This window comes from Candida tropicalis, assembly GCF_000006335.3.
Source record: "Candida tropicalis MYA-3404 genomic scaffold supercont3.2, whole genome shotgun sequence".
NCBI lineage: Eukaryota > Fungi > Ascomycota > Pichiomycetes > Serinales > Debaryomycetaceae > Candida > Candida tropicalis.
Genome location: NW_003020049.1, coordinates 1373545 through 1400453, shown reverse-complemented (window position 1 = coordinate 1400453; position 26909 = coordinate 1373545). Strand labels below are relative to the sequence as shown.

The following is a 26909-nucleotide window of genomic DNA, read 5'->3' as shown; positions in this document are numbered from 1 at the left end:
ACACAAGGGGTGGTTCAAGAATTTTACTGGTCATATCCCCTAGTGTTTAAATAGATAAATTCCCTCCAAAAAAAATAATAAGCAAATCATTTTTTTTATAGCTGATCTATAGCACAAAGAAATAAATACGTAAAAAGAACGTTCTTTTTGATTTGTATGACATGTAATAATTTGTTTAATAAAGATTTCTTTAGTTAAGATGGGGGAGGGAAAAAAAAAGAGGCTGGTTATACATCAATGTACAAGTGGTAGCTCCATCGTGATATCTGACGTAAAATTCTCGCAATTAATTTTTAAACTATAGCCAGCCATCTTTCCAGATATATTATTTTTTTCTTTGATTGGATGCCATGAATTCTGCACACAAATCTCTTATTACATCAATAAACAATGCATACATGATACCTACAGATCACATATTACAGATCAGGAAATAAATTTCATGTCCTGCCCTTTTTTTTTCTTTTCTTTGATTTTGATTTGAAATCTTCTTTTTTTAATTAATTGCTGGAAGTCAACCTGTTTCGTTCATTCGTTCGTTCTTATATTTTTTTGGTTTTTTTATAAAATTCCATCTGCATCGTCAAGTCTACAACGAACCTTAATAACTTTTTCTTTTGTTTACTTTAACTGAGATTGATTCCATCGTCTATTTTTAACTTCAATTGACAAGCCCATTTGTGTGTTGCTTTATACATTCTACAGGTCGACCTACCCTGATATTCACCAGATTGCATAATTAATCGTTAGTACACATGTCGGTTCCACCTCAAAACCAAATTTCTGCCATACGATATAAAAATAAGGAGAAAACCCTTAATCAAAAATATGATACTGTTTCAAATCCGAATTTCCATAATTCTGTACGTCCAGCAAGTTTTCTCCCACCACTTCCTCCATTGCCTCAATTTAAAGATAATTTAATATTGGCACCTCCAATGACTCAGGCAACTTTGAATAGATTAGAAGTTGAATCAACTTCAACTAAATCTTTACCAATTTCTTTTCCTTATTATTTCTTAGATCAAGAAGACCCTCAAGATACATTTCATCTTTGGCGTACTGATACTGAATCAGTGGTAAAATCGACAAAAGATAAAGAATTACCTGAACCACCACTAAAAAATTCAAATAACCAACAACAACAACAACAGTCTCACCTAGAATCAAAAAATAATAATCAAAATATGGTAAAGACATACAATGAGTTTAATCCAAAGAGATTTTCCCATTTCATAGTTGATGAACAGAATCCCTACGTGAGCCAGAGATTGGATAATTTATCAGTAGTATCACCATCATTAGAAAGTGCAGGATATGAAATAATCAGAAGTTTAACACCCATGCAAAAGAATACAAAGACTTCAGCACTGATATTAAATCCTGAAAGAAATCTTGGTGGTAGTGCAGAGGTATTGAATAATACTCAGAGAGATATTTCAGATTCAATGGGTTCACAAGCTACTATTTTCTCTACTCGTCCAGAACAGGATTCACCATTACTTTCCAGAAATGAAAATTCTCGAAAAAAGAGAGCTGCTAAAGTATTGTTCAAGAGGAAAGCTAAAAGAACCAGTAATGTGATAGTCCCGATGTCAAGCAGTACAAATTCCAGTTTAGCTAGAAAGAATGCCATTAAATCCAAACAAGGAAGTTGGTTTTATAGATTGAAATTAAGTCTTAAAAAGATGATCTCCAAGTTCAAATTCTACAGCTTTAAGGTTTCAACAAAAAGAACAGCCAGTGTTAAAAGATCAAGAACAATACAAAGTTTACGAAGAAGAAGAAGAAGAAGAGAGAATCCACAACCAAAAGATATCAAAAGAATTAAATCAATTAGAGTGGGATCGTCTCCATTTAATATTTCAGCTCCAATAACAAATCCACAATTGGGCAAACAGCCTGTGTTTAAGGTGGCTAAGATTGATGATAGTTTGAAATTCAGAGCTGGTGCACCAAAGGAAAATGTTAATCTTGTAGATTATGATGAAGCTTTTGGTAAAATGAATCATTTATCAGAGTATATTTATCAACAAGAAACTGAATATTTCAAGAAACATGGAGTTAAGAAGAATGATAATGTCGCTTCACCTGAAATACTCGGTGAATCAAAATCGATGTTACCTTCTCCAAATTTTGATGATTCACCTAGTGAATTATTAACTGATTCCGTCACCACACATGCAAAAACCATGCCCCCAATCCCACCTCCACATTTAGATCATTCTTTTGCTTCTAATCAAAGAGATCAAAGCCCTAAACGTATCCCAGTACCGGAACCTACATCACCACCACCAGAACAACAACAACAAAAACAAAATATTGTTGAATTATGGGAAGAATATTTAAGATTGGTGTTATATAAAAGAATTCAATTACGTCAAGAAATCAACATGTTTCAAAACTTTATGGTTAGTGAATTTACTCCAAATACAAATAAAAGACAACATTCAACAAGGTCAGTTTCCAAATCTCAAGGTGGATTATTTGTCCCAGACAAACATGAACAAAGTATTGCTAATAGTAGTACTATTAATGGTTCATCAATATATACTGATTCAAATACTTTGGAACTTGTTAAATCTATGGAATGTGAAAAATTAGTGGTTAAATCCAATTCAGCTGGTGGAAGTACAAATGCTGAGAGCAGAGGTGATAATGCTTCTGTTTATACATCGTCATCATTGGAATCTAGTTCTATGATTAATGATAAAGATGAAGAATTTAATACTAGAGTATTACATAGAAGATCAATGTTAGGGGAAATGTTAGAATATCTGTCAGAAGATGATGTGCAAGATGAAGATTATTACGATGATAATAATGATAGTGATGTAAATGATGAAGATGATCAATCTATTCAAAAATCAAATTCAATAGTCAGCAAACAATCAGATATAATATTGAAAAAATATGGTACAGTGGTTAGAAGAAATAGTTCGAGGTTGAATTCACCATTGAAAAGATCTTTTGGTTTAAATCATAGTTTAAGTTCCATAGCTAATGAGTAATGTAATGTCAGTATGTAATATTATATTAATAACAATAAAATAAAATTCGTATTCATTTAAATTAAATAATAAAACTATATATATACAAGTAATTTAAGATTTCAATCAATAATATCAACATGTAATTTAAATAGAACAAAGAAACGTAAGAAACAAAAAAAAGAACAAGAAATGGACGGGCAACAATAAAAAAATGCTAAAGCTATAACGAATATATATACAAAAACAGTAACAGTTTGAAAGAAAAACCGTCAACAATTATAATAAGAAGAAAATGTTAGTTTTTCCACTTTAGCAATTGTTACCTCATTAACATCTCTTTATTCTTTATTCTTCTTTTTCCCACATTAAATTAAAACTCATGCTCATGTTCAATTTTCAGTTGGTGTTCTAAAATTGAGTTTAGTTCTTTGGTTGTTCACCAGAAGATTCACCACCGTCTTTGTACAAGTCCTTGAAAACGTTAATGGCTTCGTTTTGCAATTCTTCAGTCTTTTGTTTCAATTCTTCTGGAGAAACTTCTTCACCAGCTTGAGCTTTCAAGACAATTTGTCTCAATTCTTGGATTTGGTTTTGGACCTTTTCAACAGCTTCACTGGACAATTTTTCTTTGTGTTCGTTCAAGGAGTTTTCAGTGTCATTACATAATTGATCAGCTCTGTTGGCATTTTCAATGGCTTCTTTCTTGGCTTTATCAGATTCAGCGTATTTTTCAGCATCATTGACCATCTTTTCAATTTCAGCATCAGATAAACCAGAAGAACCAGCAACGGTAATAGAAGCATCCTTGTTAGAAGCCTTATCACGAGCAGAAACCTTGATAATACCATCGGTATCAATATCAAAGGTAACTTCAATTTGTGGAACACCCTTTGGAGCTGGTGGAATACCAGACAAGGTAAAGTTACCAATCAATTTGTTGTCTCTGGTCAATTCTCTTTCACCTTGGAAGACTCTGATTTCAACAGAAGTTTGACCAGCAGAAGCAGTGGAGAAAATTTGGGATTTCTTAGCTGGGATAGTAGTGTTTCTAGAAATCAATCTAGCGAAAACACCACCCATGGTTTCAATACCCAAAGACAATGGAGTAACATCCAACAAGACAACATCCTTGACTTCACCAGCCAAGATACCACCTTGAATGGCAGCACCCATAGCAACAGCTTCATCTGGGTTAATACCCTTAGATGGTTCTTTACCAAAGATAGATTTGACGGTTTCAACAACCTTTGGCATTCTTGACATTCCACCAACAAGGATAACTTCAGAAATATCAGAAGTGGACAAACCAGCATCTTTCAAAGCCTTCTTACATGGTTCAATAGTCTTCTTGATCAATGGGTCAACCAAGTTTTCAAATTGAGCTCTGGTGATCTTTTGGTTGATATGTTTTGGACCAGAAGCATCCGCAGTGATGAAAGGTAAGTTAATTTCAGTAGAAACAGTAGAAGACAATTCAATCTTGGCCTTTTCAGCGGCTTCTCTGATTCTTTGAATAGCCATCTTGTCTTTTTCCAAGTCAAGACCGGATTCTTTCTTGAAGTTTTCAACAATGTATCTAACCAAAGCAATATCGAAATCTTCACCACCCAAGTGAGTGTCACCATTGGTAGATTTGACTTCAAAGACACCAGCACCAATATCCAAAATGGAGATATCGAAAGTACCACCACCCAAATCGAAGACGGCAACAACTTCACCATCTTTTCTTTCCAAACCGTAAGCCAAAGCAGCGGCAGTTGGTTCGTTAATAACTCTCAAAACGTTCAAACCAACAATTTTACCGGCATCTTTGGTAGCTTGTCTTTGAGCGTCATTGAAATAAGCTGGACAAGTGACAACGGCACTGTTGACTTTCTTGTGCAAAGCAGCTTCAGCAGTTTCTTTCATCTTGTTCAAGATGAAACCACCAATTTGTTGTGGAGAATATTGTTCACCTTTAGCTTCCAACCAAGCGTCACCGTTGTTGTGTTTAACAATCTTGTATGGGACTTGGTTGAGATCTCTTTGAACTTCGGCATCTTCAAAACGACGACCAATCAAACGCTTAGTGGCAAATAAAGTGTTGCTTGGGTTAACAACAGCTTGACGTTTAGCTGGAATACCAACTAATCTTTCATTGTCTTTAGTGAAGGCAACAATAGATGGAGTGGTTCTACCACCTTCGGAGTTTTCCAAAATCTTTGGGGTTTTACCTTCCATAACAGCAACAGCTGAGTTGGTGGTACCCAAATCAATACCGATAACTGGACCGGTTGGGGCAGCGGTGGTGGATTGAGCACGAGTCAATGTTTTTGGCAATTGACGGCCAACGTTCTTCAAGGAGGTTCTAGCAGACAACATCTTTATTTTCTAATAAATAAATATATAAAAAGAAAAAAAAAACTATCGAATGAAAATGCTAACTTTCTTTAGTTGAAAAAAGGAAGAAAAGAAAGAAAGTAAATGAAAGAAGAATTTTTTTTTTTCGGTATATGAAAAAATCGGGGGAGCAAAAGTGAAAATTTTTATACCAATGAGTAAAAAGTGTGATGGAATGTCATAGAACAAATTAATTAAATTGACACAGGTACACGACCTATTTGGATCCGACCGGAACAAGAACTCCACAATATTGACCAGTGACTCTCTATAGCCATAAGAACCAAGAAGATTGTAGTCGAATGTTCTCCATTAATCACATTTAGAACGAGGTACTTTACCAAAAAGAAAAAAAACAGAAGCAAAGCATCAAAAGAAATTTGTCAGGAAGGCAAATAGACTATGTACTTGGTGGAAAGTTTAATATGGGCCACCATGTAACTCAAAGCATGGGAAATTGCAGACGATAACAAGTTTTTAACAAATCATTTATGGTGTAGTGTGATAATGATACCGAGGACTTGGATCTAATGCAGTTTCTTTCAAGTCCAAGATGAATTTGGGTGATATTTGCCTCTCGGGATACAAACCCCGGAATTTGTATTGGTGGTCTTTACAAATCAAATATATTTACGAACAGAATAATACAAATTGTACAAAAAAATTAAAAATAAAAAAAAAGAAAAATATAATCACAGAAGAAACAAACAAATAATATAAAACACTATTATTAGGAATCTAAATCGTCTGGTAAATTACCATTCATCAACCAGGTCAAGGACTTTTCTTTACGGTAGTCTTCAAGGTATTCAATTACCTCATCAGCTGTCTTACCATATTTTAATATTCCTCTTTGAATTGCATCACATAATTTCTTTCTTCTTTGGTACCTCTTTGATTCCTTCGATCTGGAATCTCCTCTCCATTCATGTTTACCATACTTTGAATCCAAGCCACATAAAGGTTCTTGACCTTTGTAACCATGATAGAATTCGTCATAAATTTCCTTGACTGTCGTTGGGTTATGGATGAACACAATTTCAATTTTCTTTTCCACACGGGGTTTAGTAGAAGATCCCGACTGGTTTCCAAACCCAGCTTCTTCTGACTTTCTCTTAGTCGACTTCTTTTTAGGTTTCTGTGGTGTTTGGATTGGCAATTGAGATGATCCTTGAAGTTTTTGTGCTTGAAGTTGCTGTTGAGGTTGTTGTTGGTTAGTTTGTGGTGGTGGTGGGTGGTTTCCTTGTGCTTGCGCCTGTGCTTGGGCTTGAGCTTGAGCTTGAACTGCAGCTGTGGCAACTGCTACTTGGTGTAAAGCTGGATCCATATTACTATCTATATGACCAGAAAGATCCTGTTGAATATGAGGATTGCGTTGCTGTGATTGTTGTTGCTGCTGTTGTTGTTGTTGTTGTTGTTGTTGTTGTTGTTGTTGTCTTTGAACTTGACGATGTTGATTATGCAACATTTGCTGCTGTTGTTGCTGTTGCTGTTGCTGTTGATGGGGATTAATACTATGATGTGGTGCCATTTGATCCATCTGGCCCTGAATATCACTCACATCAACATCTTCTTGTAAAGCTTGTATGGAGTTTAAAACAGCATCATCTTGTGATTTCTTTTCTAACAAATCACCAATCAATGAAGTGACTTTATCAATTTTGGAATTTTGATACTCACTATACTGTTTCAATAATACGATCTCCTGTTGTAACGCAGATATTTTGTCACTTTGAATGTTCAACTGACTGTTAAGTTTGTCTATTTTGTTTTCAAAATATGAAATACTATCAGGTTCGTTCATGATGTGATGACGGGGATGTGAATTCCTGAATCAAATTAATTATATAAGATGTTGAATGCGCAAGGACCTAACAATTAATCAAAAATGATATTGGTGGATGGGTTGAAGATTGATTAGCTGCAAAATTTAATGAAAAATGTCTCTAAATTGGTTTGTTTTTGTTGAAATGTCTCTCTTCGTTGTTGTTCTTTTTTTTATATTTTTCCTTTATGAATATTGTCTCACAGGGTAGAGGGGAGAAACGAGAATCACATTTTTCCCTATTTGTTTGGTGCTCTTTATTGATAGAGAGTTATTGGTAAATCTGCACGACTTTTATTCACACATGACAGTGAGAGACAATAGCTAAGTTCAAGACTTCTACGATTGATAAAGTTATAATGACAAAAATAAATGAAATATATATTAATACGAAACATTCTAGATTATTAATGATATTATTTGGCGACTACACATGTGACGGATGACTTTCTACCTTTTTTTTACTATAATTCCAAAATTTTTTTATTCTGTTGTTTTGTCAAAAACTTTGAGATTCAGAGGGTATTTATACTCTTTTATAGATATATATATACATAGTATCTCAGATCCGTTGATTAATTTATTTGTGTGTGCATGGTTACTTCCCACATTTGTATTATTTGTATCATGCCATCCCCACAAATTTCATCATCATAATCAAATAATCTAGTAGTGACAATAGCTCTGAAAATAGTGGCATTCCGTAATTATATTAACCAATTGATTTTTGTATTCCTAGTATTATCGACGTTTATTAGAGATAATCATCAAGTAAAAGCTACAAAATTCTAATTAAATGTAAACTCATACAATGTCAAATATTACTTACTTTTTGCTCTATATTGTCTATAAAATTACCTAATCGGCGCTTTCGTCAAAATTGGAAATCAATTCTTCCCCAATGAGTGCTAATATGGCACACCCTAGATGAACAAAACGATATTCAGCATTTTCACCAAATACTGTTCTTGTTGCAAGATCCAACTGATCCAAGTCTGACAGCTTAGGTAGATACAATCCTATACAATTGGTAAATTGTTTAAATTGAGTCAACATCTTGGTTAATGGGAATGATGGCATATTTTCTAAATCAAATCCGTCTCTTGAATAATCTACACCACCCCACGGAGGAGAGGAGAAAATGAAATCAAACGGCTTGTCCTCTTCACGAATACCACTCCATATACTATCACCATGGCCGACTCCATTCCCACTCCATGGATTTTCACCACCTCCATCATTATCATCATTTATACCTTCCCCTATATCCTCCAATCCTTCCACATGATCAGACTCTCCGTCATCTAAATCTTCTTCTTCAATACTCCAGTCTTGTATGTCGTCATTTTCTTCTTCTTCGTTGTAAACATTTTCACTGGAAGTGATCTCCTTTGGTATCCATGAATCGTCTTGTGATAGTTCATTCCAGTCACCTTCCAAAGTCATTATATGATCCTGGACTCCATAAATCTCACTATTGTGTTGAGTACAATATAAATTAATAGGATTAATATCAATGGCGACAACATAGTCAAACAAAGATGCAAATTGTATGGCATTACCTCCACCCCCACAAGCTACATCACAACATTTTGTAGCAGATGGTAATAGACTTTTGAATAGTTCTGCAATATACTTTGCAGTTTTCTCAGGTGTAACACTAAACCATAATTCTGATGACATGTAAATTCCTTCATCAAATTTTGAAAAAAGTTGATATCTTCGTTTCCAAAATTTTTTGGTATCATCAGGAAGTGTATAATATGTATGGGTGAGTAATTCTCCATGATATGTATGTTGTTGTTGTTTCTGAAGTGAATTTGGGTTCGTTGACACTGATGAATTATAGGATAATGGATCAAAACTATATGCTTGTGGTTCCGTTTCTGGTTCATCTTCTTCAAAATCTTGTTCATATTCATTTTGAGAGTACTCTTCTTCGGGGTATTCCTCTTCGTATACGTCCTCTTGTTCCATTTCAGACTCGGGAGTAGTATTGCTATCATTACTATATTGTTCGATACGACTTTTCTTCTTCTTTTTCTTATTCTTCTTATTCTTCTTATGCTTTTTATTTACTTTCTTCAATATATCTACCATTAATTGCCTTTCAGCCATCGCAGTATCCAAATCATTTGTATTCTCCTCATTCTTTTTGTTTGCTTTATTAAGAGCATCTGTTAATAACATCCGTTGATCTGTCGAATTTTTAAGATCTTTACTTTGTTCCTCATTCTCTAACTCCTTCACCTTGCTTCTTTTCTCCTTTTTGGCCCTTTTCTTCTCTTTCTTTGTCTTTTTGCTCTTCTTCTTCTTCTTGGTTATCTTATTTTCATCGGGGTCTATTATAGTTGATTTTTCTTTCTTGGCTTCATTTTTCTTACCCATTTCGTGCTATATTAACTGCAATTCTTTCTGTTTGCATTCTTAATGAGCCTGATTATTATTTTTTTCTTTTTTTTGTTTTATTTTTCAGGTAGAATCCCATTCCAGATATTCGCGTCAATAGCTCCGAGGCCTCGTTTCACTACAACAATATAATTAAAACTGCAAAATTAAAATAAAAATCAAACTTATAATACAATTAAATAACACAGAAATCACTATAAGAAAAGAAACAAACTTCACATACAAAGTACACACCAATAATATATATCTAAATCTTCCAAAGCTTATCACCTTGGCGATAGAATTTGTTTTGATCAATCATAATTTTGAAACCAGCTTCGATTTCTTCTTCCGAAAACTTATCTTCTTGTTCCATTTGATCATTAACAGCACTTACAACATCTTCATAAAGTGCAACATCACCTTCATTATTGAACAATTCTGAACGAGCAACATTGGCCAAAATAGTCTTGAATGAATTCAATCTTTCTGTACTTATACCACTTACTGATGGACCTTCTTGCTGACTATTACCTCTTCTTCCTGATGTTAATGGTTGCAGTTGTGGTTGAGATGAACCCAAATGGAATTGTTCTAATTCTTCACCAACACCTTCATCATCATCACCGGTATCACGTTGACCAAGTGGTGGCTCAGGAGTAATAGACGGAGAAGCTTGTTGTCTTGCTGCACGACGTTGTTCTCGTTGTTGTAGTCTTTGAGTTCTTGCTCTTGTTCTTCTACTTGTCGGTAATATTTCTTCTTCAGAAGCATCCAGTTCTTCTTCCTCCTCTTCGGTTCTGTCCTCGTCAATCTCTTCTTCATCTTCAGAATCCAAAACGTTTCTGGTTCTTGGCTTCTTTGTAAGTTTTCTGGCAACTTCTTTGAACAATGCATATCTCAACAATTCTTCAGCAACTTTAGCATCTTGAACATCAACTGTTTTGGATAATCTTACCTTAGCATGTGCTGTAGCAAGACGAATTAATGTTTCTAAAGTTCTTGCTGTGATTGGAGAAGTATTTCTTTGGTTGTTACCAATTAAATCATTTCTTAATGAAGAATAAGTACCGACAATATAATCAGAGGCACCTTTGCTTAAGACTGGTTTAACTCTTTGTTTGGCATATTGAACATATTTTTTCAAGAATGGAATAGAAATGATATTACCAGATTTTTTCTTCGTTATACCAGCATGCAACAATGCATTGAATTTTTCAAACATTGGTTGTTCCATAAGCTCTTGCTCATTGGTTTCATCATTTCCAACAGCTAATGTAACACTGGATTTTTCTCTGATTGGTTCACCTTCCATCAATCCAGGTGGAATGAATCTGTGCATTCTCAAAACATGCTCAGAAATAACTCTATCTCTAGTTGGATTCACGTCATCAGTGACAACAAACAATAAATCGAAACGTGATAACAAAGAATCTGGCAAAGCAATATTCTTGTGAGGATCTTTGTGAACATCATATTGACCAAACACTGGATTTGCTGCAGCAATAACAGAACAACGGGCATTCAAAGAAGTATGAATACCAGCTTTGGCAATAGTAACAGTTTGTTGTTCCATAACTTCATGAATGGCAACTCTATCGGTTTCAGACATCTTGTCAAATTCATCAATACAAACAATACCTCTATCCGCCAAAACCATGGCACCTGCTTCTAGTCTTCTTTCACCAGTTTCCTTATCGGTGGTAACTGCAGCAGTCAAACCTACACCAGACGAACCTCTACCAGTGGTTGCAATAGCCAATGATGCTGTATTTAAAACAAATCTTAACACTTGGGATTTTGCAGTGGATGGGTCACCCACCATTAAAATATTGATATCCCCTCTCAAATGTGTTCCATTATCCAAATTCTTTTCAACACCACCCATCATCATAAGTAATACTGCTTTCTTAATATATTCAAACCCGTAAATGGAAGGAGCTAACGAACTTGATAACACATCAAAAATCTTTTTGTCTTTGGAAAGCTTGTTAATATTTCTAATATCTTGGTCGGTGATTTTCTCCTGTGAGGCAACACCAGTTGATCTAGCATGTAACAAATATACGGAGTTACTTAAAATAACAGTCTTGAAGGATGAACTATTATTACCACCACCACCGAGGGCACGGTACACACCAACAATTTGAACACGATCACCAGGTTTTGTTAAATCAACTAAATCATCATCCAATATAACATCCACAGATCTTGGAAGTTGACCTGCAGGTGCTGTTTCTGGCATTTCTTGAACAGATATCTTTTGGTAATCTCTATACGTAGAATAACCATATTCAGTAACTAATTTATTACCTTCCATATCTTCAGTTGGATAAATTGCTGGAGTGGCAATGGCATCAAAGGATGTTGTTTGGTCACGGTATTCACGAGCATAAAATCTACCAGTTTTATCAGCATAATGAACTGATCTAATAACTTTTGGTCTAACCAAAGAAGCTCTAGTAACAATACCTTCGACAGAAACCATCTTTGAAAGATAACCAGAATCAATCGATCTTGGTGTAAGGGAATGATTACCAAATGCACCAGAAAATGATAAATAATATTGTTGATTTGGATCATAGTTGTCGTGATCATAAGCAGGATCATGTCTATCATAAATAGCCATAGCTGTATCTCTTAATGCTCTTTCACAAGCAGGTAAAAAATCTGCAGGTTGATTAAGTAAACCATACCAGAATTCTCTATCGAATTCTCTTATTTCATCAATTGAAACACTTAATCTAAATTTCCCTTTGATTATCATATCTTTAATTTGACTTCTATAATCTATTCCTGAATTTGCATCTATTCTGTCTAAAAATTCTTGAAATCTACGGACTCTATCACCAAAAATTGCATCTTGTGGCTGTTGAGAATCATCTTGAGTTTGTTGCTGTTGTTGTTGTGTTGATGGAATTCCACCAAATATAGGACCATCCATTGTTGGCTTATAAACGAATGTGTTTCAAAAGTAGTGGATGGATATATAGATATATATATATAAAAAGAAGAAGTAATTGGTTGTAAACCTTCTTTTGGTTGTTCTTACTTTTTTCTCTTTTTTTTTTTACAACAGAAATGGAAAGTTTGAGAATAGCGAAATTTTTTTTTTTCTGCTTGTCTTGGGAAGAGACGTGTATTTCATTATGTTTCCTAAAACGGACAAATTAAATTTGAGCCACGCGCACTACGACTCTATACAAAAGACCAACCATCCATCAATACAGGTTTGTTCTCCAGTTTATCATTTACAAAAACATTATCAAACTCTTCAAATTCTAAAGCAGAATTTTTATCTTTAAATCTTCTTTCATATTCACTTTGCAACAATGAGTTATAACTCCAATCTAAAAAGTCTTCCATATTATAACTTGGTTTTCTGAATGGTTCACCGAAAATTTTGGCCAAAGTAGCAATATTTGGATGATAATGGCTCATTAAAGTCTCCAATTCCCATAATGATGAGTTAATAGCTTTTGTATTCAATGGATTCTTTTCAGTATTGTCGAATGGATCTTTGTAATTGGATCCAACATCTGTGTTATGCAACATAATCATACAAGTAGGATGTCTCTTTAACAAGTTATAAATGAATGGAATGACAATAACAACACCAGAAGCACTGGCACCTGAAGATAATCTAGCTAATTTCTTAATGAAAGAAGCAACCAAACTAGCTGACAAATGGGTGGATGTCAAAAACAAGTCACACAAACGGAAAAATCTAGATCGATATTTGGTGTATAATAATTCTGGCGTCAATAAAGAATATAACTTTGTATAGAAATCTGGGTATTCTAAATTGTAGTTCTTCATTAATTCATATAATGAGTTCAATGCAAGGATAGGGACAATCAAATCATCAGTAATATCATAACAGTCTGTTAAGAAATCCATTAATGATTGTGCTTGAGCCATGTATGGAATAATTCTCTTGTGTAAAATTAACAAAACGGACTTGTATTGTACTTGTAATAAAGGATATGAAAACATTTCAATAAGATCCTTTTGGTATTGTGATTTGAATTGGTTATGTTTATATAAAGCTTGCGGAAATTTAACATCTTTATCATTACTAACCCAAAGTGGTTCATCTTCTAATGTTTTCTCATTGAATAATAACCCATTTCGTATGATTGTTAAATAATTTGCAAAGATGAGTTGTAATTCAGTTTCAGATTTTTCTTCTTTCCATTGGTGTAAAATATCTGATAAATTATTGAAGAAATAAAATTGTAAATCCCAATATTTAGAAAATTTCTCAATAAACTCCAAAATTATAAAGTTGTTTGTAGTACCATCATGCTGAATTTCCCCATTCTTACTTTGTAATAAGGCTTCAACAACCAGTCTATAAGTTAATGTTGGGAAAGTAATTTCTTTAGATGTTGACTTACGTTTGCTTTCCAATTTGACAAAGTTCAACATGATATCCAATAAATCTAATTGTAAAGAAGTAGGTTCAGATAATTTCTCACCAATGAATTCGTTAATCAAAGATTTAAAAGTGCTATATTTATCGGCAACCCACTTAATGATAACTTTCTTGTCTTCATTGGCTTGTGATTTTTTAGTGTTTAAATCATCATTAACTTTATTGAAATTTTTATAAAGCAACAGGGATAATTGACGTCCAAAATTTTCCACTGCTGAATCTTGTTTGTCTTGCAACTTTTGTTTGACTAATGTTAATTGGTTTAACAATATTACGAAATTGTTAAATTTCAAAGAATCATCGATTTCTTTACTCAACTTTGTTATTTCTTCTAATGACAAAATATCATTAGGATCAACAGGTTTAGCTGTTTTAACTGTTTTAACTTTCTTGGTCTTAGAATCAGATCCACTCTTTGTAGCTCTTCTCTTTGGTGCCATTATGATATATAGATTTTCACCTAAGCAGTATGTCTGTCAATTAGGGTTCTATATTTATTCCAGATTTTTTTTTTTTTTTTCATATTCACAATGTAAGATGAGATGTCTGTTGTAAAGCACACGACCGATTTTCCAACACTATAAATATGTCAGGATCGAAGCGAAAATTTTTTTTTAATTGTTTTCCCTTTCTTTTCTTTTCTTCTTTGTATGACCTTCCAAGTTTTATACTTACATGATGAAATCTCGCGTTTAATCAATATTTATCCCTTCTTTTGATATGTCTTCCTGTATGAAAATTGTTGAGTTTTCTTAATTTGTTCTTCTTTCAGAAGGTGAATTTGATTATTCCGATTCTTTGTACATCTAAGGGAAGATTATCAATTGAAAATGACTTGACCGTCGGGGTTAATTTAAATGATGATGGTGTTCGGCGCAAACCTTATCTTGTTACATTTATTATCGGACGCTAGTGAGAACTTCTGACCCAGAATAAAACATTGGATAGAGATACGTCATACGAAATAGTTCATTTATTTATTAAATATACATATTACTAAAGTCAACAACACATAATCGTAGATACTTTTTTTTATTGTATATAGTCCTATTTTTATTTTGTTTAACTACTGCAAAATTGATACACTGTTTCTTTAATACGAAAGATATTTATTGTCTTACCAGAAGGAACACCAACCGATATAGTGTTGACACAAGTTTTCCACGCTAGTTGCTTGCTGAATCAATTTATCTACTTGGGTTGGAACATCCAATCCTCTTAACCGCTTAATATCATTACCAGTCAATTTATCAGTGATTCTTTTCAAAACCAAAGCTGCTCTAGCATTTCTAATCTCTAATTCATTTTGTTTCTGTAATCTAGCAGCTTCCTTTTCATCAATTTGTCCTCTTCTCAATAAATCAGCAGTATTAACTTGTGCAACTCTAATACCTGTTGCTTCAGCTAATGCTTTTGTAGGGAAATCAAAACCCCAGTTAATTAAAGGATCATAAGCAAATGCCTCTAATATAGCCATCAAAGATTCTTTATTATCACGCAAAACTCTCATAACATGTTCACAAGTAATTCTGAATGACCCTTCGATTCCACTAACTTCCATAGCATAATTAAGCATTCTTGTAAGTCTAAATGGGACCTTCTCTGGATACTTCTCACGCAAAATAGCAGCTTCAAAACAATCACCAAAATCAATATGAATGACTTTACCAGTAATACGGTCCAACATCAAGTTCGAAGGATGTCTATCTCCCAAACCTAAAATATAACCAACCATTGACATGACAGCTAAAGATCGAGTATATGTAGTTCTTCTATCTAACCAAGCTTCGGATGATTTTGACTTTAACCATAATACCTTATACAAATCTTGACCTTTACAATTATCCAAAGCACTGGTGAAAACTTCAACCTTCTGCAACAACGTCAACATGTCATAATCGGGAGCCATTTGCAATAATAATCTATGTTCGATATTCAACATAATACTTCTTGACTCTCTATAACCTTTGATCAATACATGGAAAGTATCACTGTTTGGAACCCAACCTAACAAACCAACTTTTGGAGATAATGGAATAGCCGAATACTGTTGAATATCCAAATGTCTCTTGAAACATTCAGGATCATTTACCAACAAAGTGTTAACCAATCCAAACAATTGCATAACTAAATTATCTTGTCTGATATCTTCATGACCTTTCAATACATACTGGTAATCCTTACCATCACTACCTTTACAAGAAAACTTTCTTGGTCTTTGTTTAGATGAAATAACTGAAAAGGTAGGATCAAAACGAACAATTCTAATGATCGGCTTACCTGCTTGATATGTACCAGGAACAGCTAATTCCAAATCACGTGCTTGTTCCAATTTGGGTGAAACATTCTCCAACTCGAGACTAATCAACAGTTGTAACTGTTTGGATATTCTTCTAAATACATTATAGTAAATATCCCATGCTTGATTCAAGTTGGTTATATCCTTTGTTCTTCTGTAATTAAGAACCCATTCAAAGGCATCGGCCAATTCTCTTCCAAATGCATTAGTAAATGCTTGTTCTCTCATGGTTTCTGGTCCCTTTTGCAACAATTGGTGTAATGGTTCTAAAGTTTCAAACATCTTTTCAGTATTATGTTCACCAAAGAAAAATCTACTGGCATCTTCTAAAGCATCATGCCATTGTTCGTGCCACAATACTGCAACTCGAATAAGTTCAGGAGTTACCAATTCAGCTTGGTCGACTAATGTCTCAGAATGGACTCTCATTTTTTCAATAATCGATTGTGCAGCCTTTTTACGGCTCGTAGATTCAGAAGTTATAGCAACTGTTAATGGATATACCAAAGCTTGCGGGTGGGCTTTACCTAATTCTGCTAATAAACCAAACAATGAACGGCTAACGGTCTCATTTGGTTGGTGAATACGGGAAATCAATTGTGGAACTACTTCTAACCAATTATCGATCTTGACCATGTTGAACCCTTCAGTCATTGCCTGGGCAGCCTCTGTAATACCCCCAAATTTGAACCATAAAGTAAGCAATCGCAACATATCTTGAAGTGAATTGGAGTTAGATAAAGCAATAGAATGGAAAAATCCTCGAATTGAAGGGATAACATGTCGTTGAACAGCATCGATTGGAATGATATTGGCTTGTTGCTGTTGTTGTGCTTGCAGTTGTTGTTGCTGTTGGAATTGTTTAACTTTTATATCATCTGAATTTCCATTACGCTCTTCCTCCAAAAACTCAATCTTGTTGCTTGTTATTCCATTACTAGAAGGAGCATTTTGGCTTGTGTAAAGGGAAATAACTTCAAAGTTGGCCAATGCCCAATTATGCCAAGCTTTATACCACTTGTCATCAAAATGAGTGGCCAACAAGTAGGCTCCCAAAATTATTTCTGAAGTTTCAGTTCTCCAATTATTATTCAAAGCAATCTGCCACTCACCTTGTTTCAAGAAACATCTTGCCAACAATCTGGTATAGTCTTCAACATGTTTTGGAATACCTGGACCTTCTGATGGTAATGGTTGAGTGATCAAATCATTTGGATTCAATCCAAGATCTTGTGACATTCTCGTAGTGAAATCAACTAAATGACGCAATGCTTCTGGTCTTTGACCTTTAGCCCACATGTACTTCAATTGTGCATAAACAACTTGTGGTGGTGCCCTGGATGGATTTTCTGGTGATCCTTCTTCCAATAATAAATTCAAAGATTTCTCGGCCAAATTCAATCTTCCTGACTTTCTACATAAATTAGCAAATTTGATCCACATATCCATGTCTTGCTTTGGTTTGATCACTAAAGCTCTGACTTTCAACATTCTTTGCCAAATATCAACATTTCTTTGACAACCCAATAATCTTGTATTCCATGTCTTACGCATAACAGCTCTTTTTTCTGAACCCAGAGGCAAGCATTTGTATTTGATGATTTCTTCCAATTCTGCAAGCATTTGAACTCTCACAACAACACCATAAGCTCTATTATAACTTTCACTTACTAAAGCAGTAATTTCTGTAACCAATAAATCTCTTGCTTTCAAAATATGTATTGACGCATCATCGAAATTATTACGGTGAAGACTTAAAATTGCATTGAAGAATGCTTTATCAGGTGATTCAGCCTTCATGACTCTAATACAAGAATCCATTCGATCCCATTGTCCCAATCCCCAAGCGGCAGCAGCTGCAAGTGGTGCAACACTTCTCTTTACATCACTTGATGAATTATCCCACTTGCTACGAGCCAACTCGGATAATTGTTCCCATTCACCTAATGCATGCAAACATCTCATCTTACCGATAGTAATATCCATATTATTTGGTTCTGTCTTTTCTCTTTCATTATAAGCTTTCAAAGCATCATCCCATCGTTGCAATTTTTCATACCACGTTTCCTTCAATTGTAAGTCATGGTGTAATTGAGCATGTTTCAAAATACCAATAGCCGCATCAGATTGCTGTAATTGGTTATTAATACTAATTAAGGACTCAATAGTAGGTGTAGTTGGTTGGTCATAAAATTCCAATTCTTTATAATGTAAAGCTTTAGCAAAAGCATGAGCACGTTGGGCGTATTGACCCAAAGTAGAAATAGCAATTGGCAAAGGTTTGTCATCATGTTCCATAAATTCAGCAAGGTTCAATAAAATCTGATGAATCTCTGGTGGATTGCTTGGTGATGAAAGTGCAATACAGAAAGCTTCAACTAGTTCTTCTTTATGTTGAGAATACAATTCACTCCAGCAACTAGCAAAACTAGCATTGAAAAGATCTTTAGCTAATGGATAGTAATCAGAGGCCAACCCGGCACAAGCTCTTATAGCATGTGATGGACTTTGCAACAATAATTCTTTACTTAATCTACCAATCCACTCTTGCCAATCTTCTTTGGTACGACGTTGGCTGGCATCCCATGCTGCTTTTAATGCCGCTTGGTTTACAGGAAGCTTCTTTGAAGGCATATCCGAATCAGCAAGATCATAACGGCTGTAATCATAATCCTTGTAAATATCCAAATGAAGTGGCAATGGATCTCCACTTACCAATTTTTGCACCAACTGTTCAAATTTAGGAGCATGGATGTTTTTCTGTAACAATGTCTTCTTAATAACAGGAATGAATACAGTGAATTCTGGTCCTAATTGAAGCAACATGTATGTCAAAGTATTAATTGAAGATTCTCGAAGATCGATATTACCCAGACTAAGAATTCTTAAAATTGGATGAATAATTCTTGATGCCATGTCATTCAACATAACATTCTTTGATAATCTACCAACGGTCTCGATTGCTGCTCTTCTCAATTCAACGGGTCCACATTCAAATAATTTGACAATGTTTGGTACGACTATATCAACAAACTCCTCTATGTTGCTGCCGAAAACGACAAAACTCTTTAACACATGCAATGACGGTGATCTTTTTGCTGACTTGTCATCTTCAAATACTCCAAGCAATAATGTCAACACTTCTGGTAAGTACATTTTAAATTCACCATCTAATGCTCGTGAAATAGATTGAATAACATTAATTATTGTGACTTGGATATTCAATTGGGAGTTGATATTAAAAAATTCTTTGATAGTAGCAAAAACATCATCTAAAAATGGACGAATGTGTTGCTTGACAATTAAGATGATATCACCCAACTGTTGGAAATAAAATTTAAGCATTGATTGTTGACACGTATGCATGACGTTGATTATTCCAGGAATTATTTGTGGTAAAAATGCAACGCATCTAAGTCCTAAAGTCTGGAAAATGTACATCACAGCTTGAATAACTTTTGTATGATGAATACTTAATGATGGGTCTTTCAAGATTTTCATCAAAGTAGTAATGGCAACTTTTGGATAATATTCTTCATTTGATGGTGACATTCCTTGCATCAATAATGCAACATCCACTGGTGGTGCATTCTGTTCTACCGGTATACTCTTTGATGTTTGCTCAACTTCTCTATGTTTATAAGGATCAAGTGCACCTAAAATACCCAACAATCTAACAGTTTCTCTCTTGATATCAGCAGAGGTTTCCAGTTTCAAAATTGCCACAAGCATACCTAATAATTGTGGATAATCAAGTAATGGCTGAATTACATACCCAGAAGAAGATGCCAATTGACCTAAAGTTTTCAAAGCGGCATCTCTTTTGTAAGACGAACTTTGATCCTGGAATGTTTCCAAGATCAAAGGCATCAATTCAGGGATAAATGGTTTTAAATCTTCTCCTCCAACAACTGATAACTCACCTAAACACTTGATAGCACTAGAAGCAACGGATGAACTCAAGTCCTTGGCTTTAGGTAATAATGCATCAACTATTGGTTTGACATAAGGACGAGATAACTCATTGGAACTACTAATAAGTAAAGATAATAAGATGGCGCTTTCTTCCTTCTTACGACTGGTAGTAGAATACTCCAATTTTGAAAGCAATTGTATAAGTGTTTTTCTGAGTGAGGGAACAATATATGCTGGGTTGATTGATGATAATCTTCCGAGTATTTTAATGGCAACTTTTCTTACAGCAAAAACTTCATCATTCAAGGCAATAAACAAAAGTCGAACATTATCGGCTTGCGATAACTGAGGATCAAAATTGCCAGCTTTGACTAAACAATTCAACCCAGCCAATCTAATTTCTGGAGTTGGATCAGTAATTGATATTGATAATAATTTCCCCAAAACTTCATTGACAGTATTTAATGCATTGACACTTACTTGTTGACAAATGGGATCTTTAACAAAAATTTCATAAGAAGTAACAGTTGCAGTGAGACGAACCTTGGCATTATTATGTTCAAGGTATGTGATAGTACAATACCTTACAAATTCATTCAACTGATAGTTTTCAAATTCAAAAAAAGCCAACATCTCCAACGCCAGAATCAATATTTTACTATCCAATTTATCATATTGTTCTTGGTTCATCAATATGTTGTTGATACTCATACCTGTGTCTCTTGAAATCATAATCAATCTGCAATCTCTCGCTAGTGATGGGTTTACCTTTATGGTGCCAAAAGGTGATCCTGGTGGTTGGAACCCTTTACCTGATAATACTAAGCTCAACAAGTTTAATAATTTTTCATTAATCAAATTTGTTAATGTCGGAATGTTGATAATCAAAATTTGAAGAACATCTTGCATATGTTTAGATAAAGAACAATTGGAAAACATCATATCTAATATGTCTCTTTGTAAATGTTTTGTTAATGCAGGACCAACAGCAATTGATAATTTTGCAATACAGTCAAAAATAGCTGGTTCGGTTTCTTTTCTACTGGCAGTGTATTTTGAACCAGATGTCAAAGATGCTATATTGGCCGTACTGATATTTGGATTTTCGTTTGAAACAGCTTTGGCTAGAATCAGTTGCACTCCCGCATTTGATGTATATGATAACCCTTCTCTAATATTATCTAAAATTGCATCTAAATAAGTTGCCATTTGATTACCAACTTCCAAGGCAATCAAACCAATACTCTTGAAAATGGCACTTTTATCAGCATTAGCAACTTCAGTATGTTGACCTTTGTACTTCTTGAGTTGTGATAAATAATAATATAATGTTCTATGTAAATATTTTTCCACAAACAATTCTGTATTGACTCTGCACAACAAGGGGAAGATATTAGTTAATTCTTGTCTTATAATTGGTAATTTATGGTGCTTGTACAAATAGGTATTTTCATACATTTGTTCAAATCTTGAAATGATAAAAGGATCCTTATTGTATTTGAGTAATTCTCTGTAGATCAACAATGAACCATGGATATTTTCACTAGATTGACCACTAAGGGCAATATTGTATGAAGAGTTTGAATCAGACGTTTCTGTTACGTCATTCTCGTTAAGTAATTTCGATGCCAGTTCAATCATTCTTTTAATCCAAAAAGTACGAGCATTCACATCTCTATCATAAATGATATGCATACACTTGTTAAGGGCAATCGCGGCATCCTCTCTAACAATAAGTTTATGATCTCTTAAAGGTAACCACAAATTCTCCAAAATTTGATTAATTAAAGGATATAATAAAGTAGGAGCATTATCAGAAAGGGCAGTAATGATCAATATAGCTGCATGTCTTCTATTTTCATGTTGCTTATTATCACTTTGTAACCATTCTATTGCTCTTTTAGCTTCAAAATCAACAAAATCTCCAGTTAAATTTCCTCCTAAAGTTGCTAATTTACCCAATGTACTAATTGCTTGTTTCATAATTATCAAATCATTAGATAAAATTAAAGACCCAAGATAATTGGAAAATCTTGCAGTTTTTCCAGCATTTTCTTTACCTACACCTGAATCAAATTCAATCAATGCATTTAAAGCAGCAATACCTCCTAAAATCTCTGCAGTTTTCTCTCCATGCAATAAATCAAAAATTGTCTTATTTATATCATTATTATATCTATTGAATTGTTCAGATGATAAATCTCTGGCAATGGACGACAAATAATTATGTAGTTCTTCAGCATATTTAGCTCTTTCTTCTTCAGAACTTGAAGTTAACTCTTTGAAAATCTCAGTTAAGGCAACTCCATCTACCACTTGAACCTGAGTAGTAGTAGATCCTGACATAGTGTTGTTATTATAGTTATGGTAGTAGTTATGGTTATTCTAAATTGAGTTGGTGTTTTAATTTTAGTCGGGTTGTTTGGCGTAATTTTTCTTTTTTTTTCTCCCTCTGTCTAAATTTGTCTCGCTCACTCTTTTTTTTGATTATTATCTATGCTTGGTGTATGCGCCCTTGAAATTATTCACCACTCATTTTTCTTTTGATTGTTGTTCATATCATTGTGTGTCTCACTATCACGTATGACGGTGAAAAATAAAAAAAAATGGATAAACAGAATACAGTATCATCCACAACAATTAAAACCTTAAAAACACAATGGTAAACTAGAATCATTATTCCTTTATTTTTTTTTTTGGTTTAGACTATACAAATATTTATATACTGAATCTATTTAATGCGTTTATGGTACAGAGAATAAGGAAAAGTTTCTAACAATACTTGGACCATATTCATCATAATCACTCTTGGTGTAACAGTAACTCTTGAACTCGGATGTTTGTGCTAAAAGTGAACCACCAAACCAAACTGCATTTCTTTGTTTCTTATGTGAAATAACTTGCACGTCAACACCAGTACTCTTCAGTCCACTTAATCTTTCACTCAATTGAACCCTTTCATTAACTATGGTTTTCAAATCTCTTTGTAATCTTTTACCAAAATCTTTAAACATGGTAGAACCACCTGATAAAACAATGTTTTTATACAATTTCTTACGCACATCAATTGGAGATGCTTGGATAACTTGATCAACAACGGTTGGTAATGGAGTCAAAAAATCAGATGAACAAATTTCTGGATTGAAGAAAATTTCTGGAGCCAAAAATCTTTCATAACCAACATCAACAACATTCTTTTTGTTTTTATCATAGTATTCAACAATATATTGAGCAAATTTTTCTTGAGGATATTGATCAAATCTGCTAAATTCTTGGACGATATCAGGACAAACATAACAGAATTGTTGTTTGATCTTTTCAGCAGTTTGCAAACTGGTATCAGCTTCACCACGATCTCTTAATAATTGTTGAATAAACAAAGTGATATCTCTACCAGCTAATGGGATGTTTTTGATGGCGGTACCAATCACATAACCTTCGGCAACTGGAATAACGTGAGTAACACCATCACCAGAATCGATAACAGTACCACTCAATGATCTATCTTGTACTTTAGGAGAAGTCCAAGATGCAGCTAATGCCAACACTGCTTGAACGGCAATATATAAACCAGCACAATTAAAAGATTCAAACATAATTTCAGCTGTACTTTCACGATTTTCTGGTGGATTTAATGGTGGTTCAGTTAATAAAAAGTAATGATCTTCTGGTTCACATCTCAAATATTTGAAAATAGAACTTTCCCAAAATCTTTCCATTTGATCCCAATCTTCGACTTGACCATGTTTAATAGGATAATGCAAACCATATTGAGAACCAGTTGAAGCTTCTATGGCTTCATCTCCAATATAAAAATCTAAATCTTCTAATCCTCTTTTAGATGCCAAATTTGAACCACGAACACCTTTGCCAGCTTTAGAAGATGCTGATGAGGTAGCAATGGCTGTTGGGAAAACAAATGAAGGGGAATCATTTCCAGCAAACCCTAACTTGGTTAAACCAGTACCGTTGTCCATGACAACTGCAGGTGTATTCATACTCATGGTGTATTTAGTTTTAAATGATTAATTGTGATGATATCTAACCTCAATGGCAATGATTGAATGTTTATGTGACTAAATCACGCTTAAATAAAAATAGTAGATTGACTTGATATAAAACCTCGCCGAAACCTTTCCACTGACAACTCCTTTTTTTTTCGTTGAGACCTTGTTGAACTTTAGACAAAATCTCTCTCTCTCTCTCTCTCTCTCTCTCTTTCTTTCTTTCTTTCTTTCTCGGGTCAATTTCTCAGAGATTTTCTTTTTTTGGTGGATCAAACACGACTTGGACTTGGTTATTTTTTTTATCCAGCATAGCCCTTATCAACCATATCAACCAGACACATGTCTAAGAATAGTAACATTGGTAAATCAAGTTCATTAAAGTGGGTAGAACAAGTTCGAACGTTACCAAGTGATCCTAATTCAAATGATTTTTTAAAATTAGAATATCTAGATGTTAATTTGAACAACTCAAGAAAGCTAATCAACAATATCAACCAGTTGTCCAAGAATGTTAAAGAATACGTTGACGATGTTGATTTGAAAGTAAATGGCAATTTAGTGCAACTAAAACAAATACAAAGAGAATTGGATTGGTTGGATTGATGAATAATCATACAGAAATATGTCTATAACACCATTAAAAATATTGCAACTATATAAATATGTATAATGTCCTAACGAATATATAAATATATAAAAAGAAAACGAACTAAATTAAATAATGTCAATCACAAACTTCACTTTGGGCTAGATTGTTCTTCACTATCCTCCTCATCATTAGTTATGATAAAGTTTTGCATGGCAATTGAATCACGGTTGTCAACTTGCTGGTATTTTCCGTTTCTTTCCAAATCCCCTGTTGTTTGCTGTGATTGTTTCTCAGAATCTTCTTTCTGGGGTTTAAACTTGAGAATAATTATTGCATTTCCAATAATTAATGTAATTCCCAATAAACTTAACATGCCTGGGAAATGGTGCCAAATACTAACATCCCAAACTACAGCAAAAATCATACCAGAATATGCCATCAAGGATGCTCTTGAAGCTTTAACTCTTTGAACACCAGCTGTCAATGAAAACTGCATAAAGAATCCCGATAATCCAATGATGAGGAATAAAGTCCATTGGTAAGCATTTGAAGGTAACACAAATGACAAACCTGGAAGTACCAAAATTGCAAAAAATGTAACAACGCAACAAGTTAATGCAAAATAACTGACAGATAATAACGGATGGGCATGCATACCTATCTTTCTCAAAATGATGTAAACACAAGAAGCACCACAAACACCAACTAAGCCAACTATGGTTGCTAAAATTCTCTTTTCAGAACTTGAACTTTCAACACTTTCATCACCATTGGATTCTGTATCTGAGGCACTACCAAATATAAAAGTTGGTTTGGCAATTAATACCACCCCACCTAATGAAAACAATGAACATACTGCTTCCAATATAGAATACTTCTCAGATAACATTAAGAATGCTAAAAATGCCGTCACCATCGGTACCAAAAATGTTAAAGCAACAGCGTCTGATAAACTCAAATATTGTAAAGAGAAATACATTCCAAAAACACCAAAAAAACCCACAAATCCTCTTAATAGTAATAATTTTCTAATCGGTTTAGGACCTAGTGGGGCTTCAGGAACAGATCTTGTAATGCCCATATACAACAAGCAACAAATGTATGTAATGAACATTCTGACAAATAAGATTTGGGCGGGATGTATAGGTTCGTTGGAGCCTTTATTGGTAACTAATAGTTTACAAGTTGTAACCATAATTGAATTTAAAAATTGTGACAATAGCAAGAGAGAAATCCCAATATTTGGTGAGATATACTTGTCATAAAATGATAGTACGGATTGTTTGATTCTTTGTAATGTTGATGGAGTTTCAAAAGTACTGGTTGATGCCCAATCATGATCTTCTATGGTAAATGAATCAATAGAACTTGCTTTACCTTCTTCATTTTGTTCTGTGTATATTACCTCGTGGCTCTGAGGATGGTTTGCATTTGCCTCGTTGATGGTAGAATCGGTAATTACTATTGGATCAGCAACAAGAGGTTGGTCTCTTAGCACTGTATTGTCTGTATTAGATGACATGGTACAGGTTCTAATGTAGATAACTTTCAATCACTAGCAAAAAAAAAAAAAATACAAATACAGCAAAAGATCCGTTGGTGAATTAAGGATTGAAAAATAGATAGATTATTTTTTTTGGTTTAGTTTCGTTTTGTTCTGTATCTGATAAAGACTTAATTACTAAGATTTTCTTTTATGTAGGGCCGCAAAACCAATTGGAAAACTAAAAAAAAAAAAAGATAAAAATTCCGCAATCAGGGTGAACATTGAAAGGGGCGTATCGGGAGTGCGGTTCCTGCAAGTAATTTATTCCAAATGATGGAATTTTTTTCTTTTAGTTTGAATCTTGAATAAGATATTAATTATCAGAGAACACAATCTTAGACTTAGTATGTATCTATACGTAGACCATTGATTACACATAAATAATGACATTAAAATGGTAAACCTTAATGGTTGTTAAATTGGAATCTACACCACAGTTCATGTGTTCTTTCCTTTGCCGCGGAAAAACTATATAGGTATTCCGAACAATAGCAATTCCCCCCCCCCCCAATTTCAAACCCCCTCTTTGA

General features: G+C 34.0%; 9 protein-coding genes across 9 annotated transcripts; 1 reads left to right on the top strand and 8 right to left on the bottom strand. All coding sequences in view use genetic code 12, as the record gives it.

The window, feature by feature from the left end:
• Window positions 1–755: 755 nt before the first annotated feature.
• On the top strand, window positions 756–3011 carry CTRG_01723 (uncharacterized protein; the record flags this gene model as incomplete). Its single annotated transcript, XM_002547370.1, has 1 exon — window positions 756–3011. One exon carries the CDS (start codon window positions 756–758, stop codon window positions 3009–3011), a length of 2256 nt encoding a protein of 751 aa, XP_002547416.1.
• A 402-nt stretch (window positions 3012–3413) lies between these two features.
• Window positions 3414–5354, bottom strand: SSC1 (Hsp70 family ATPase; the record flags this gene model as incomplete). Its single annotated transcript, XM_002547369.1, has 1 exon — window positions 3414–5354. One exon carries the CDS (start codon window positions 5352–5354, stop codon window positions 3414–3416), a length of 1941 nt encoding a protein of 646 aa, XP_002547415.1.
• Window positions 5355–6102: 748 nt separating this feature from the next.
• Window positions 6103–7176, bottom strand: CTRG_01721 (uncharacterized protein; the record flags this gene model as incomplete). The annotated part of the gene is made up of 1 exon (XM_002547368.1): window positions 6103–7176. One exon carries the CDS (start codon window positions 7174–7176, stop codon window positions 6103–6105), a length of 1074 nt encoding a protein of 357 aa, XP_002547414.1.
• Window positions 7177–8055: 879 nt separating this feature from the next.
• CTRG_01720 (RNA methyltransferase) lies at window positions 8056–9585 on the bottom strand (the record flags this gene model as incomplete). Its single annotated transcript, XM_002547367.1, has 1 exon — window positions 8056–9585. The coding sequence occupies one exon, from the start codon at window positions 9583–9585 to the stop codon at window positions 8056–8058; it is 1530 nt and encodes a 509-aa protein (XP_002547413.1).
• A 268-nt stretch (window positions 9586–9853) lies between these two features.
• On the bottom strand, window positions 9854–12529 carry MCM3 (MCM DNA helicase complex subunit; the record flags this gene model as incomplete). The annotated part of the gene is made up of 1 exon (XM_002547366.1): window positions 9854–12529. The coding sequence occupies one exon, from the start codon at window positions 12527–12529 to the stop codon at window positions 9854–9856; it is 2676 nt and encodes an 891-aa protein (XP_002547412.1).
• Window positions 12530–12783: 254 nt separating this feature from the next.
• Window positions 12784–14463, bottom strand: NOC4 (ribosome biosynthesis protein; the record flags this gene model as incomplete). Its single annotated transcript, XM_002547365.1, has 1 exon — window positions 12784–14463. The coding sequence occupies one exon, from the start codon at window positions 14461–14463 to the stop codon at window positions 12784–12786; it is 1680 nt and encodes a 559-aa protein (XP_002547411.1).
• Window positions 14464–15140: 677 nt separating this feature from the next.
• TOR1 (phosphatidylinositol kinase-related protein kinase) lies at window positions 15141–22583 on the bottom strand (the record flags this gene model as incomplete). The annotated part of the gene is made up of 1 exon (XM_002547364.1): window positions 15141–22583. The coding sequence occupies one exon, from the start codon at window positions 22581–22583 to the stop codon at window positions 15141–15143; it is 7443 nt and encodes a 2480-aa protein (XP_002547410.1).
• Window positions 22584–22981: 398 nt separating this feature from the next.
• ARP3 (actin-related protein 3) lies at window positions 22982–24241 on the bottom strand (the record flags this gene model as incomplete). Its single annotated transcript, XM_002547363.1, has 1 exon — window positions 22982–24241. One exon carries the CDS (start codon window positions 24239–24241, stop codon window positions 22982–22984), a length of 1260 nt encoding a protein of 419 aa, XP_002547409.1.
• Window positions 24242–24981: 740 nt separating this feature from the next.
• CTRG_01715 (uncharacterized protein) lies at window positions 24982–26355 on the bottom strand (the record flags this gene model as incomplete). Its single annotated transcript, XM_002547362.1, has 1 exon — window positions 24982–26355. One exon carries the CDS (start codon window positions 26353–26355, stop codon window positions 24982–24984), a length of 1374 nt encoding a protein of 457 aa, XP_002547408.1.
• Between the last annotated feature and the right edge of the window lie 554 nt (window positions 26356–26909).